This window comes from Neoarius graeffei, chromosome 3 (genome assembly GCF_027579695.1).
Source record: "Neoarius graeffei isolate fNeoGra1 chromosome 3, fNeoGra1.pri, whole genome shotgun sequence".
Lineage (NCBI taxonomy): Eukaryota > Metazoa > Chordata > Actinopteri > Siluriformes > Ariidae > Neoarius > Neoarius graeffei.
This window is the reverse complement of record NC_083571.1, coordinates 110,339,487-110,355,108: the sequence shown is the minus strand read 5'-3', so window position 1 is coordinate 110,355,108 and position 15,622 is coordinate 110,339,487. Positions and strand designations below refer to the sequence as shown.

Here is a 15,622-nt window from a genome sequence, read left to right as displayed (position 1 = left end):
ACCTTATGGTCTGTGATGGGATATAATTTATGAATTAATAAATAATTCATTGAAAAGTTTGTGTGTTGACTTGTCATTTCTTCTTCTCATATCATAAGAAATAAATATTAACACATACACTAATTTGTTTTTTTTTTCTTTTGATTATTCTTAACTAACTATAGTATGTTATCCAAAATATACCATGACATGGGACGGGACAGCTAAGGCAAGATCCCCCGGGTCGAGACGTGACAAGAATTCAACGTCTGTGAGCGATATGTCCATGACAATTATTCTGGTCCGTGACGGGACGGGGAGGTGACTGTGAGTGATACGAGTCCCAGCCCGTCCTGCGTCATGGGTTTTAGTAGTAGTCATGTTAAATAGAAAGGGATATGTAGCATCTGACTACCGTATTTTCCGGACTATACGTCGCTCCGGAGTTTAAGTCGCATCAGCCAAAAAATGCATTATGAAGACAAAAAAAACATATATACGTCGCACCAGACTATAAGTCGCACTTTTTTGAAGGGTTATTCTATCCATAGAATCTGTGATTGTATCTGATAAGCGGCGCGTGGTTACTGTGCGACTGCGTTGTTTATTTAATAACCGAACAGCTGAGCAGTGATGACGCGCCCTTTGCCCTGTAAGTAGCCTAGTCTGATTATTTTAAATATCTACTACTATCTTTAATACTATCACTATCATTATTACTAATAGCCTATATTATTATTATTATTATTATAACTAATATTAGTAGCCTATTACTGATGCATTAATCAGTTTGCTTTTAGAATATTTTTACCGGTAGGGCTTATTATCGCCCCATGGCTCTTTCATCTGTGTTATTAAAGCTGTAGTCATCATCGAGGAGTGTCATTCTTCATTTTTGTCGAATTTTATTTCATTAAATCAGAGGTCAAGTAGGCTATAGGTATATCATCTCCAAAGACAGGTACGGTAGTAAAAACAACCGTCTAGTGAAAAAAAAAAAACCGCTTTTAAATACCCTACTTAAATCCTTAAAAAGAGTAATTTAACTCATGTCTTGTGTGATCTGATCTCCAATGGTGAAATAAACCGGTTGTGATATGAGTAGTCTGTTATTTTAGAAGATAAATTTAATATATAGACTAATAAAAATAATATTTTATAACATATCACGACATATTACTGTCTGTAACTGTTCGTCACTAAAGCGTTTTCTAAGATCATAATGTCTGATATTATTATTTTTTTTTTTACACACACAATAAGCGCGTGTGCGTAAAGTTATAGTAAACCACCCCCCACCTTTTTTTTTTTTTTTTTTTTTTGAGTCGCCGGACCCACCCACCTCCTGCGTTCCGGGACCTCCCACTTCACAAATTAAGCACTGCCTAAAATCATTACATAACTTATTTAAATAACTATAGGCCTATCATTAATAATAAAACACAGGTCAATCAAGTTTATCAAGCTGATGATTTCACTCCAAATCAGCAAATCCATTGAATTCCTCATCCTCGGTGTCGCTTCTGAACAACTCTGCCAACTCCAGCGGCAGACGAAGCGCCGTTTCCTCTTCTTCTGCGTGGCTGTCGTCAGACTCAGCATCAGCTCCAGTTATTCCGCGGTGAAAAAACAAAACAAAAACATATATACGTCGCACCGGAGTACAAGTCGCATGGCTAGCCGAACCATGAAAAAAAGTGCGACTTATAGTCCGAAAAATACGGTACTTTTGTCTAGTACTCAAGTCTCTGACATTTGTGGTCTAGATTTGGCGTAATGAAGAGCAACTTTTTCAAATTTTGGCATTCAGTGCTGTGTGGGGTGGGCCGAGCTGCTGCACTAATTCGCCAGCGAGGTACTTAGTAAATTTAAGCTGGTTTGTCGTCATGCTGACCTGTCATGTTGACTGTCTTTTCTTTCAGTGGTGTCCATGTTCCACTGAGTGTTTAGTGGAGTTCTATTGTGCCATTTCAGTGATGGTTGTACTGCTGACCTGTTACTAGTAACGACACGGACAGTGTAGTTAAAGTGCTGATGACACGAACATGACTCTATGCAATTTCTTAAATAAACTATACAACATGGCAAACATGTTAGATTTCTGTTATAATTACGTGAAAAGAAGCTGTTGTTACGCAAATATCCAACTTTTAATTGCACAGCGCAAGAAAACTGGGTCTGTGGCTTGCAGCCATGTTGTGACGTCAGCGGAAGAACACGCTGCGGTTCACTGGCTGTTCTACTCTGGTTCTACTCAATGGAAATGGCGCATGAAAACGCCAGTGAACTCTCTAGTGCTAGCTCTTCCTCTTCTGGGAGTCTAGAATTGTGTTGATCTCTTCCGAATAGAATCTATGATAGCCTACCCTCTTTACCCTTTGCCTCTCATTGCTAGGCGGCAGTTACATGAAAGCCGCAAGCTTTCACAAGCAAATACATGACTGATATCACGCCGACTTTATGATTACATTTATGATTATCATGTAGAATCTATAGCTCTACGTACCTTTATCTGATGTCGTTTCACAACACATGTTCTGACAGGAGGACTGTCTTTGGATCCGGCATAGCTACTAGTAGACCCCCTCCGGAATACGGGCAGTGTTGCCAGATTGGGAGGAATCCCGCCCAGTTGGGCGGTTTCAAGTGCCTTTTGGTGGGTTTTGAACATATTTTGGGCTGGAAAACTTCAGCAGTATGTGGCAACAGATACTGCTGACATTTTCCAGCCCAAAATATAACCTGTTTAATTTGCACTACTTCACCACTACTACCTCTGCCATCTCTCATCGATGCAATTATTATGTGCAATAATATAGGCCTTAAACTATTTTTATGCGTACTCTATAATCTCATCTCATATCATCTCTAGCAGCTTTATCCTTCTACAGGGTCGCAGGCAAGCTGGAGCCTATCCCAACTGACTACGGGCGAAAGGCGGGGTACACCCTGGACAATTCGCCAGGTCATCACAGGGCTGACACATAGACACAGACAACCATTCACACTCACATTCACACCTACAGTCACCAGTTAACCTAACCTGCATGTCTTTGGACTGTGGGGGAAACCGGAGCACCCAGAGGAAACCCACGCGGACATGGGGAGAACATGCAAACTCCACACAGAAAGGCCCTCGCCGGCCCCGGGGCTTGAACCCAGGACCTTCTTGCTGTGAGGCGACAGCGCTAACCACTACACCACCGTGCCGCCCATACTCTATTTTATATATATATATATATATATATATATATATATATATATATATATATAAGGGCTATCAAACGATTAAAAAAATTTAATCGCAATTAATCTCAGAATTTCATATAGTTAATCGCGATTAATCACATTTTTTTTAATCTATGTAAATGAATAAGGCTTTTAAAGTGAAATGTTACAATTAAAATGGCGAACACATTTTATGCTAAAAGTACTTGTTAAAAACTGCTGGGACAAGAGAAAATGGTACGGGAGTGACTACCTAGTCACATACTAGGCAGTACTGAACATACAAAACACAAAATTGGATTTTGTGATGGATTAGGGAGCTGTAGTCTCAAATATAAAACATGTAGTCACATACTACTGTGTCTCAGTTCAGACATGTGTGACAAAAGAAAATAAAAATGAAATAAAACTTCAATTGTGCTGGAGTTGTATTCAGTCGCAGCCTATAGGACTACACAGTGCTGTGCAAACAAAAATAAATTGCAGTTGGACTTCAATAAAGACATTTAGTGTCCTATCACAGTGCTACAGCATACGGAAATCTCACTTTACAAAAGTGCATACCAAAACCAACTCAATCACCATAGACATATAAACATAGACGCCGCATTGAGCTGGTGGCCCGTTGCTGGGATACGTCAGAGTGTCCGCCATATTGGATGTGGCAAATCTTCCCCGTAAACCAATGCAAGTAAATGGACTGAACTTCATAAAGCCCCTTTCTACAATAATATTTAACTCGATGCCTTTTATTCACCCATTAACACACACACACACACACACGTATATATTTGGGAAACAAACAGGCATCAAAACAACATGTATAACTTTTAATGTGATTGTTATAAATATACATGTCAACCTTTGGTCAATCAAACCTGTATAACCAACCTCCAAAATCCGTATTTCCCTTATAAAATCCGTATAAGATGCAAATTAAAATAATTTACCTAAAATTTGAATGATAATTAGCAATGATATATCCCAGTTACTTTTTATTCAATATTAATAACAATAAACCTTCAGAATGAATACAAAGCTCCAATGTTTGACAAACACAAAGTGTTATCAATGTAGCTACGAAGGAAATACTTCGTTGTTTGGAGACAGGTTTCACCGAGCGGCTACTATGCGCAAGACTTCAAATTAGCCACAAAGTCAGGAAAATCCGTTTGTAAAATTACAATGAAAAGTATTTTTCCAGTCTCACCTGTGAAAGGTAGTGATCTCGTTTGGACGGTAAACCTGTTGGTACAGTTAAACGCAGCACATGAATGAGGCATCTTTATTCTCGGCTACTGTCTAGACGCTATACCAGAGACGGTTGAAGAATCTCCACTTTGCCACATCCAATATGGCGGCGAGGATGACGTATGATTCTACGCAGAAGGCGTCGTCTATGTTTATATGTCTATGCTCAATCACACTCTACTTTTGAAATGAAACTTCCCGTTTAACAGACCTTTCTCCATCACTCACACTTCCCCTTATTGAAGCAGCGCGCGACAAGCCTCAACAGGAACTACAGGTGACTCCCAGGGCCAAATTAGAATTTGCGTTAACGGCACTATTTTTTTTAATCACGATAAATTGAGATCGCGTTAACAGCCCCAATATATATATATATATATATATATATATATATATATATATATATATATATATATATATATATATATAAAAATTTATGTATAGAGTCTATTTGTAATGTGCAATTTTTCCGAGCCTCTCAATAAGGCAATTTTTCTATACTTTTTCACGGTAGATAATGCAAATAGCCCTTGTATTTAATCCTTTGTTTGTCTAATTTTTATTTCAGTTTTATTTGTTATCTGTTTGACATTTTCTTGCGACTGTAACACGTGAATTTCCCCGATGTGGGATGAATAAAGTGAATCTAATTGTATTAGATGTATTAAATGGGATGTGTGATGTATTAATGGGATGCGACATCACACCCTGTTACAGATGGGAGCCCAGGAATTAAACAAATGCAAGAAAAACAAACTGCTTTTAACTGTAGGTTTTGTATTTAAAACTGTATGGATGTGCCAGAAGCCAAACCCATGCATGCAGGTCATTTCTCAGCCAATAGCGATTAATGATCCAAAAGTGGAGCCTGGTTGATTAACACAAGAACTTATTGCCATGTTTGTGTTCAGAAAACAAGCAAGTGATTAAAACCAAGAAGTCCACTCAAAAGAAGTGGATATAGAAACCACTCAATGGAATTAGATCCTTATGCACCAACAAAGAAGGATTTTTCCTACGAGTTGGAAAATTATCCATCCGTTAAGAGTTCCCTGCCAACTCAAACTACCTGGTGCTGCTGGCAGACATCGTTCTACACGGAACGATGTAGAGCAAGAGCATTGAGGAGGACAACTTTTTCTGTGGCTGGGTTAAAGATCCGGGGATCAGGAAATTACAAGATAGATGGCGGAAGACGGATCTAAGTGCAGGAAGAGTGTTTATTAGCAGGCGTCATGTTTACAAAAACAAAAGCAGAGGATATAAACAGTATTATAAACGTAACCGTGATTATGATAATACTTCAAAGCCTCTGAAAACAGCGTCCGTATCCGTGCGTGCTGACTGCGCTCAAATCAGTATCAGGTGTTTCCCATAATGACTGGGTGCCAAAAGCATGCACGATACGTACGGTATGCTCCGTGAGTGCACGTGGCCGCTCGAGCTGCACCAGACTCGAGTGTGCGAAGGCGTGACGATCAAGTGCTCACCTGCTGTGTGACCACAACCTTTAGCTCACGTGTATATTGCCACCAAAATGCCTCATTTTTCGTCGATAACCCATCGCAAAGCATCGCGAGCTGTAGTCTGACCATAGCTTAATGAATCGGACACGACGTCAGATGCAACCCAGCAATTGTACCCTACTATGAATAAAAATGAGCTTCAACTTGAAAAATAAAATTCGCAGCCCACTAGACGGCGCTTCATGGTTGAGAAACTGGTTTAAATCCGAGTTGATCTGTGGGTTACAATGATAACGCCACGCTAATCCTACAGCCATGTAACCACTCGCTCTTGAGACATTGCGCTAACGAAGGCATGAAAGCAGATCGACAACAGAAACCAGAATTTCAGTTGCCCTGATGGATTTGAGGAGTTTTAGCTCCTAAAACCGCCAAAGCTAATGCTCTTGCACTCAACATTAAACTACTGTGCCGGTTATGGAATGAGATTGTCTGCCCTCATCCTTCAGCACTTCACTAGACATTGAACTGGACCATGAAAGTGTGCGTTACTCCATCTCTCAAACGTGGAGGAAGCCCAAGACTTTATAAATGTGTAATTTGAAAAACAAAAAATTCACAGCACGGATACTCGATATACCCGACAGACGCCCTCCAGTAGAAAGACTCGCCATTTCTACAATCGGAGACAAAACATCACGGTGGATGATGCTATTTCTGGTTTATATCTTCTGGGACCTCATTACTATTTAATAGTTATTCCACAAAATCGAGTCGTTCATGAGCTGATAGCTGATGAGGCACGGAGTTGGCTATAAGCCATGTACGACGAGAGTGAGTGGAATAACTATTTTATTCTATCCACATTCACTGGATTTTGAGAAAGGGCTTTTTTTTTGCGCAAATTTAATAAATAAAAACCCTTACTAAACGTCCGACTATCATTTCTGCCAAGGTGGACGACTTGAAAACTTAATGGCTGCATGAATTCATTTTAGTGTTTGTTTTTTTTTGTAGAAAGTGCCATCTTGCCGAGGTGTTGACCCATCCCACGTGACGTCACGACAAACGCGGCCGCCATTTTGGACATGAACTACCAGTAGTCTACCACAGCCAACAACGAGGAACGACGGCGAAGCATCGAAAGGAATATAGCCATCAAAGAAAGTTTTTACTTTCAGCAAGACTTCCATCATGCCATTATATTGTTGTGCACCTGGATGTAGTAACCATCGACACACAAGGCAAGATTTATCATTTTATCGGATCCCGACAGATGCTGACCGACGGAGAAGATGGATGGTCTCTAAAATATTGGCAAAATGATGTTTATTGACATAGCAATCGTGTGTAACGGGAAGCATTTGCATATCCGAAGTGTTGTGTTTACATCAAAGATAAAATAAACCGATATGACAACGACTGCTGCTGCCAGGTTAGGGACACAAACTAGTAGAAAGGAAGTGTGCCAACAGTGCCAACAGACTTCCTTTGTGGTCGATTCTGCTTTAAGGTAAGATGCATTTAATTATTCGTCTGCTGTGGGTTTGGAATCGGTAGCCTGACCGATTCGTTCATGTTTGTGGTGCCGTTTGTTTGTTGACGCGTGTTGAAATGGAAGATTGGTTGTTGACATGATTTCCAGTGATGCTTTGGTGCTGCTGTGGATCAGATGTGTTGAGTAGCCTGACTGTTTTTTTTTTCTTGCGTGTGGCATCATTGTTGACGCGAGGTTGTTTTTTGAACATGCCAATGCGGACACGATTTCCCCTGATGAGTTATGACTTCAGACGCGATGCGTGTGTGGAGTCCGCGTGATGTGCGTAAGATAGGCTTCTCATATGTTTGGAGATCCGCGCTCTGAGACAAGCGCAAGCACCCCCCCCCAAGGGAAAAAAAGGGACCCCCCCGAAAATATCGGCATAGTTCGAACACTGGGTTGGAGAAAGTAATGGCAAATAGTGAGTGCACAAACCATAGAAGGTAAACTGTACACAGCGCCAGGGCAGTGTGATGGTATGTCTACTTTTAGATTGTGTTAGCTTATCAATGAACGCACTCGTCACTCGACGAGTTTCACGTCTTTACGACGGATACTTAAATGTGTGTTAGGTATTATTGTTGCAGTCTAAGCAGTCATTGTAGCAGCTAGATGAGCGAGAACTGAAAGGGTCTGTGCCATAAACCGTTATTTCTTCATGTCCAAAATGGCGGTCGCGTTTACGAAGGTCACGTGAGTGGGAAGGGTCAACAGACATTTATTTAATTCTTCCTTGGATATTTTAGTTCGGTAATTTTCAAACTTCTTCGAACTTTTTAACCAGTCATAAATAAATATATAAAAATTCAACAAATTTTAATACTTAAAGATGAACAATGTAAACAAATTGGCGGACTGACCGGAGCAATTTCTGAAAAATGCTGCTAATAATAATCATTTTTGAAAAATTAAAAAATGATCCGTTCTTAACATCAAATACTTTCATTCTGTATTTCGTTGCTTTTTTGTATTTTTGGGGGGTTTTGTGTTCAAGTAGAGTTTTTATTTTATCCTTGGTTGGTTCAGCAACATCTCATCTCATTATCTCTAGCCGCTTTATCCTGTTCTACAGGGTCGCGGGCAAGCTGGAGCCTATCCCAGCTGACTACGGGTGAAAGGCGGGGTACACCCTGGACAAGTCGCCAGGTCATCACAGGGCTGACACATAGACACAGACAACCATTCACACTCACATTCACACCTACGCTCAATTTAGAGTCACCAGTTAACCTAACCTGCATGTCTTTGGACTGTGGGGGAAACCGGAGCACCCGGAGGAAACCCACGCGGACACGGGGAGAACATGCAAACTCCACACAGAAAGGCCCTCGCCGGCCACGGGGCTCGAACCCGGACCTTCTTGCTGTGAGGCGACAGCGCTAACCACTACACCACCGTGCCGCCTGGTTCAGCAACATGCTCCGCCAAATTGTTTTTCTCTCCTCGTGGTATACGAGCTGATAGCCTAGTAGTAGAGTAGCTAATTCACACAATTCAAGTCAAGCTCATTTCTATCGCGCTTTTAGCAATAAAACATTGTCGCAAAGCAGCTTTACAGAATTTGAATGACTTTAAACATGAGCTAATTTTATCCCGAATCTATCCCCAGTGAGCAAGCCTGTGGCGACGGTGGCGAGGAAAAACTCCCTCAGACGACATGAGGAAGAAACCTCGAGAGGAACAAGGGAACCCATCCTCATTTGGGCAACAGACAACATGACTATAACATTAACAGTTTTAACATGAAGTCAGTTTCGTTGATGTTATAAACTCTTCATTGATGGAAACTTAAACCGTTCATGACAACCGCAGTCCGAAAGTTAGCAAGTCAACTGTCGTCCTCAGCCATGAGCGATTGCTCATGTGGATAGAATCAACTCCGCTAGCCAGTTTAGAAAGGTGATGTTCGAGGCCTCTCATTCCCTCCGGTTCATTTCCGCAGAAGCCCAGACCCTTGTTCTCTGTTTACCATCAGCATTATTTGCACTGAGATGTGGATTAAATACATGAAAATACAGTAAACTCACTCAATCTAAAATCCAAGAGTCTCAAAAGACGCCCTACATGTTGGATAACAACTGAATGAATGAAAACACGGAGTTTGATACAAGCTCGTACCGTTCCTTTATCCTGCAAGCACATCATTAGAGTGCAGACGTCCCCGGTGGCCTGATGGTTGACAATAACCATTGCTTCGTCTTCAGATATCGGCCTCACGTCATCGCCCCACTCTGTCACTGAGGAACGAGAGAAAGAGAGAGCAGACAAATTAATACTAAACGTTCAGTATCAACCGATTTATACATTAAGATAAACTGCATGAAAATACAAATCTAGTACTCTATAATTAGTTCAGTGCACATAAAGCCTTATTTCACAATTTACAAATGCAGAGTATTATTCGAAACCCATCAGTAAAATAAACGGAGGCTCCATGGACGTATCAGTGTCACAGCTGTTCAAACCGACTCGGAAATAAAAAACCATGTCCTGAAACGGAGCAACACTTAATATATATAATAATAAATGTAATAAATCATACAGTTTTTAAGGCTGTGTATTTTTTTTTTTAACATAATGCTATTAAGTTCTCTCTCGCTCGAGGACATGCTGAAGACGAGACAGATTTTGACATGACTTCTTGAGGCTACTGTGGAAATGACGTTCTTTCCTTTGCGACATTCCCTCCTGACTCGAGCATTTACAGGCAAGGTGAAATATGACCCACAGTGCACTTGTGTCGACTTGTGCAGACGCTAGAGATCAATGCTCGCCTGTCAGACAGCATGGAATGACACAGACGCTCATCAGGCTGCCATGTTCGCGATGGGAACCGGCTAAGTGGATTAGAATACAACCATCAGCGCTGATCTGCAATCTGGAGCGGCTCAGAGCACCTGCTTTAGGCAACGCGGTGTTGCTAAAGCCGCCGTCGACTTATGTTAGTTATTTACAGGGCTGTAACAAGACACAAAAGGTCAAATCTGATATAATACAATATGATACGGAGGGGCCTCGACGTAATAAATTTTCGATACAGTGAAAATAAGCAAAGCTCGAATGTGTGCTGAAGGTTTCCATTTTCACTTGACCTCCGTGTTATCGAAGAGGCCCGTCTTTTTGATGGCCAATACTAGAAGTCGACGGGTAATTTTCTGCCACGACGGGCTTCAAACTTACAGTAAATGATGATGAAACAAAAACGAGCAACGTTAGTTGCACTGGCAGATCAAAATAAACGCCAGCGGACGAGTGGGGACCCCAAACTACACGATAAATCTGCATCCCCTGTACACGATTCTCCAGTCCAACGTTTGCTCGCCCTTATTTCTGACACAGGACGCAATTTGCTGCTCAGAACCAATAGTGCGCTCCCATTGGCCAGCACACAGCACGGCAACCAACTATAGTCCTCGTTTCATACTACAGCCAGGTTTAACTGTAGCAACGAGGCTTGGGAAGATTCACCGATGCACATCGGAAAATCGATACGACCTGTTAAGATGCAGTTGCATCGATTTGCAAACGTCGCATCGGAAAAAACCGCACATAAACTCGAGATGCATCGTATCTAAACTGTCTGCATCGATATAAACCGATTAATATCTTAATTTAATACATATAATGAATAAATTATAACATAACAGTTTAGAAAAGGGTCTGGTATTTCTGGGTTTCATCTCTCTATCTCTCTCCTACTCAAGTCTCGGCTCAAGTCTCGCGCGAATAGGCGGCTCCAACCTAGCTTTCGAATAGGATAGAGGCGGAAAGTCAGCCAGATAGCGGTTAACATGGAGGAAGACAAAACAGACATTGTTCATTCGGTGGTGGGTTTCAAGTCTAACGTATGGAAAGATTTCGGGTTCTACAAGCGAGGGGGAGAGCTGGACAAGACAACGGCCATATGTAAACTCTGCCGTTCCAGAGAGACCTGTAAGCACTTTATGTTGTACTTCCTGTGTTTCAAAATAAAAAGGCACAGCTTTAATGCTTCAAGTGCCATAACTTGAACTACTCTGTATTCCATGGTGCACTTTTCTTCTGCATTGCATCGTATCGCACTGGACCGCATTGTATTAGAATTAAATCGTACTGTATCGCACCGTATCACAGCATGCGGGAGAATCGTATCGCATCTTAGCACTGGCAATTTCGTTAATCTTGAATGTATCGAATCGTTGGCAGTCTATCGAGATGCGTATCGTATCGCTTTGATTATGAAGATTCCCATCCCTAGTAGCAACGGAATCAACGTTGGCCTCCACAACCAGCTTAGCGTCTGTACTAGGGATGTTAACCGATGACCATTTGACCGGTGGTTGACCGAATCAACGTCAACCGATTAAATTTTTTTTTGGTTGTCGGTTAAAAAAAAAAAAATCGTTTAGAAACTGCCGATTTTGGAGCGCAGAACCTGGAATTCTGTGTTGTAAATGCTTGGGGCATGCCATGTGGTGCAAGGACGACAGCTGACAAATCAGAAACACCCATTCAGTCATGTCCCGCCCTCCTGCTGCCACTTGGCGAAAGTGTAGACACAGGCTTTTTAGCTTACAAATTACTATTCTGTTTTTTTTTTTTTTAATTATTATTAGAAGGCACATCGAGTTTAGTCCTGCCTTGGCCAGTGCATTCTGAAAGTATGTTTCGGTCTGTAGCCAACAATGCATGTTATTGCAGATCATATCTCTCCACACAAACTAAAGGCGCAGATGCCGACTTTTTCACAGCTGAATCGCACAGATCCGATTTTTTTTTTTGGGGGGGGGCACTGAAGTGTCTGAATAATTTCATCAGAGTAAATTCTGTATTAAAATTACTAAATAAGCAAATGCTGTTACAGTCCATGAAACACAGGAAGTATGAGAAGAAAACAGTAAATCAGAAAGCTGCGCACATTTGCGCAGCTTCCGCGAAAACATTTGCATCCCTGTAAACTCGTAGGTTAACCGACTTTAACCGGCTAATGAGGCTCGGTGGTCGGTCAAGATTTTTTTTTAGTTTTCGCCATCCCTAATCTGTACATTGGACCGCCTTGTTCATCTAAGCTAGGCCAAGATAGCTTAGGGCAGGGGTTCTCATCCTTTTCTGCTTTGAGGCCCACCTATTCATACTTGTAACGAGTCAGGGCCCATTACAAAAGATCTCCAGTTATTTTGGCTCATCTATTCTATTAGAATCTAACAAATGTACTGTCAAGTGTATTCATGGGATGCTTAGGCTGAAGGGAAGCCATGGCCTAATGGTTAGAGAGGCAGCTTTGGGACCAAAAGATCGCCAATTCGATTCCCTGAACCAGCAGGAATGGCTCAAGTGCCCTTGAGCAAGGCACTGAACACCCAACTGCTCCCCAGGCTGCTTTGGGTGTGTTGTACGTCGCTCTGGCTAAGAGCATTTGCGAAATACCATTAATGTAATGTAATGGAGTAGACAGGCATTGAGGACTTCCCATTTGAGGAAGCCGCAGAACTTTTCAAGCAACCTCATCGGAGGCGTGTGTGAAACCTCTAATGCTAACACACACTCAATATGTACATATAAAAGGTTAGCTTCTGTGGCTGGGACAGCCATTTCCAAGTTACCACACCATCCTAATCAGGACTGAGCATTGCGAAATGTAAAATGTCATAGAATAAAGAATTTTCCAGAAATGGTTTGAGTCGAATGATTCCTTTTTCAGAAATTCACTACCCAACACACCTTATTTTAAGAGCTTCTCCATGCCAAGATTGCACCATAGGGCTCTAAATTTGCTTCAATATTTCAAATTTTCCTGGCGGCACATGCCCCCGGATCTTCCAAAAGGGGCATGCCTGAAGCACTGGCTTTTTATTCTTCTACCGTTAGCTAGATGTGCTCTCAGAGTCGCACAGCTCTCTGCAGCACTAGATGTTTGTCAGACATGTTTGGGGTAGTAGCATCAGTCTACGGTACAGTTGTTGTGCAGATCTGGAACACTAATGTTTCAGTCCATCACTCACTGCAGGAGTCTTGGAGGAATTTTCCTGTTCCTGCTTGCTGGTGACTGTAGCCTTGGCGGCTTTTTCCAAGCACGAGAACACCATTTTGGCGAAGCCATGGCCTCATGGTTAGAGAAGCAGCTTCGGGACCAAAAGGCTGTCAGTTCAATTCCCTGAACCAGCAGGAAGTGCCCTTGAGCAAGGCACCTAACCCCCAATAAGCGAAGTGCGCAACGCTTGTACGCATGCGCGGCTTTTCTAGGTCAACTATTTCAGCTACCAAACGAACTACCGAGGCGCTGAAGTTACTATAGGAAGACAGGTAGCGGACCGTGAACTTTAAAGCTTTATAGCGATTGGCTTAAAGACCTTAAGCGAATTGTAAAACTATGACAGGTCCACACTGTGCTTTTTACCAACGTACTAACGGAAGTTATAAACTTAAGCGGTGCAAGAAAACACACAATTGTACTGGGCCTACATCTGAAGACGGGTCATGTAAATGTGAACCTCCGTTTGTTTTGATTACATTTCCAACCGAAAAAAAAAAAGACCCAGAAGGACGTAAAAGATGGCAAAAAGTTGTAAGTTTGTTCAGATATTTAGTTTATCGTTTATTTTTGGCAATTCTAACAAAATATTACGTAGTTATTATGCAGAAAAGGCCTACAGGTTTACTACATCTTTCCATCTTACTGTAATATCGCCCATCTTCGTGTCCCATAATAAGGGCCATATAGATATAGATTATAGTCAGGAGGCCTACAAATTAAAGCAGGCTTAGATTACTTTATATAATTAACAGTAGATGTATTCATATATATACACACACATGAATTTGTTTGCCTTCAACTGTCAACAAGGACTTGTAGTCGTTTTTGACAGCTTGTCCCTCCTCCTTCGTTAAAACGCATGGTAAGTTCTGGATTGATGCTGCATAGGCAAGGGCAACCAGTTCTTCTTTACGTTTTGCCCTAGTGCCAGTCGTGGTCTCGGTTGTCACAGGCAGTCCACGACGACTGCAAAACCATTTCAAATCGCCAACTTTCCAAAGTTTAAACTGATCTAAATCGTAGTTGTCAATACTGCTTTCCGCCATTTTGAAGTGCTGTTTGGTAGCCAAAAAAATTAGCGATCCCATAATGCTCTGCGCGGGCCGAGATTCGCAATTCGCTTATTGCTCCTCAGGTATGTTGTACGTTACTCTGGATAAGAGCAGCTGCTAAAATGTCATTAACAATGTAATATAGCATTGGGGGGGGGGGGGGGGGGGGGGGTCTTTGGATATTTGAAAGACGGCAAAATGTTTCGAGAGAATGGAATGTGTGCTTGATCAAGTTTCATTTTTTATTACACCTACAGTAATTATTTTCTGATTAACGTGTAATAGATAGCGCTGCATCATTACAACCCTAGTTATTTATAATTTATATATCTCTGATCATGAACTAACCAATTTCAAAAGAACATCCAGGATAAGGTTTGTAACTTCATGCGTTAATAAGAACTGTGAATAAGAGATCATGATTATTAAGGGAGAAAATTCACGTTACATTTCAAAAAGGATTCATGTTGCACAAATGTTCCTTACACATTTAAGCCTGGTGCTGTAAGTAGTAGTCTTGAGGTTAATCAACCTCTACCGTAGGTGCTAAAGGCGGCAACTAGACTTGCTTGGAATTCTTGAAGACGTTTCACGTCTCATCCAAAAGGATTCTTCAGTTCTATCTGACTAGTGTAGCGTTCCAGGTATTTATCCTCTAGTGGACCAAAAGCAACCCTAAGGAGAGTCGTTGAGGTCACATGGGTCGTTGACCCTCTCAGCCATCCTGTAGGTTGTTAGGGTCACTGGAGGTTGGGTGTGAAGCAGCCTAGAGGGTCGTTAGGGTGATCTGTGGGTCATCGGCTCTCTCTGCCATCATGCAAGTTGTTGAAGTCAGCTGAGTCTCAGCATTCAGTTTTCTGGGAAGGTGGCTGATAAAGTGGTGTCTCAGGCCAAGTTTACATTAGACCGTATCTGTCTCGTTTTCTTCGCAGATGCACTGTCCGTTTACATTAAAAAGCCTGGAAACGCCGGGAAACGGGAATCCTCCAGGGTCCACGTATTCAATCCAGATCGTGTCTGGTCCGGTGCTGTGTAAACATTGAGAATACGCGGATACGCTGTGCTGAGCTCTAGCTGGCGTCATCATTGGACA

General features: G+C 41.7%; 1 protein-coding gene across 1 annotated transcript in view; it reads right to left on the bottom strand.

Moving 5' to 3' along the window:
* The window catches only part of lpgat1 (lysophosphatidylglycerol acyltransferase 1), a gene marked incomplete at its 5' end in the record, with an annotated part of 202,489 nt that overhangs the window by 136,182 nt on the left and 50,685 nt on the right, over nt 1-15,622 (bottom strand). Inside the window, one exon of the mRNA XM_060915734.1 lies at nt 9,583-9,701. Within this exon, the coding sequence (XP_060771717.1) occupies nt 9,583-9,701 (119 nt within the window). The remainder of the gene's footprint in view (nt 1-9,582; nt 9,702-15,622) is intronic.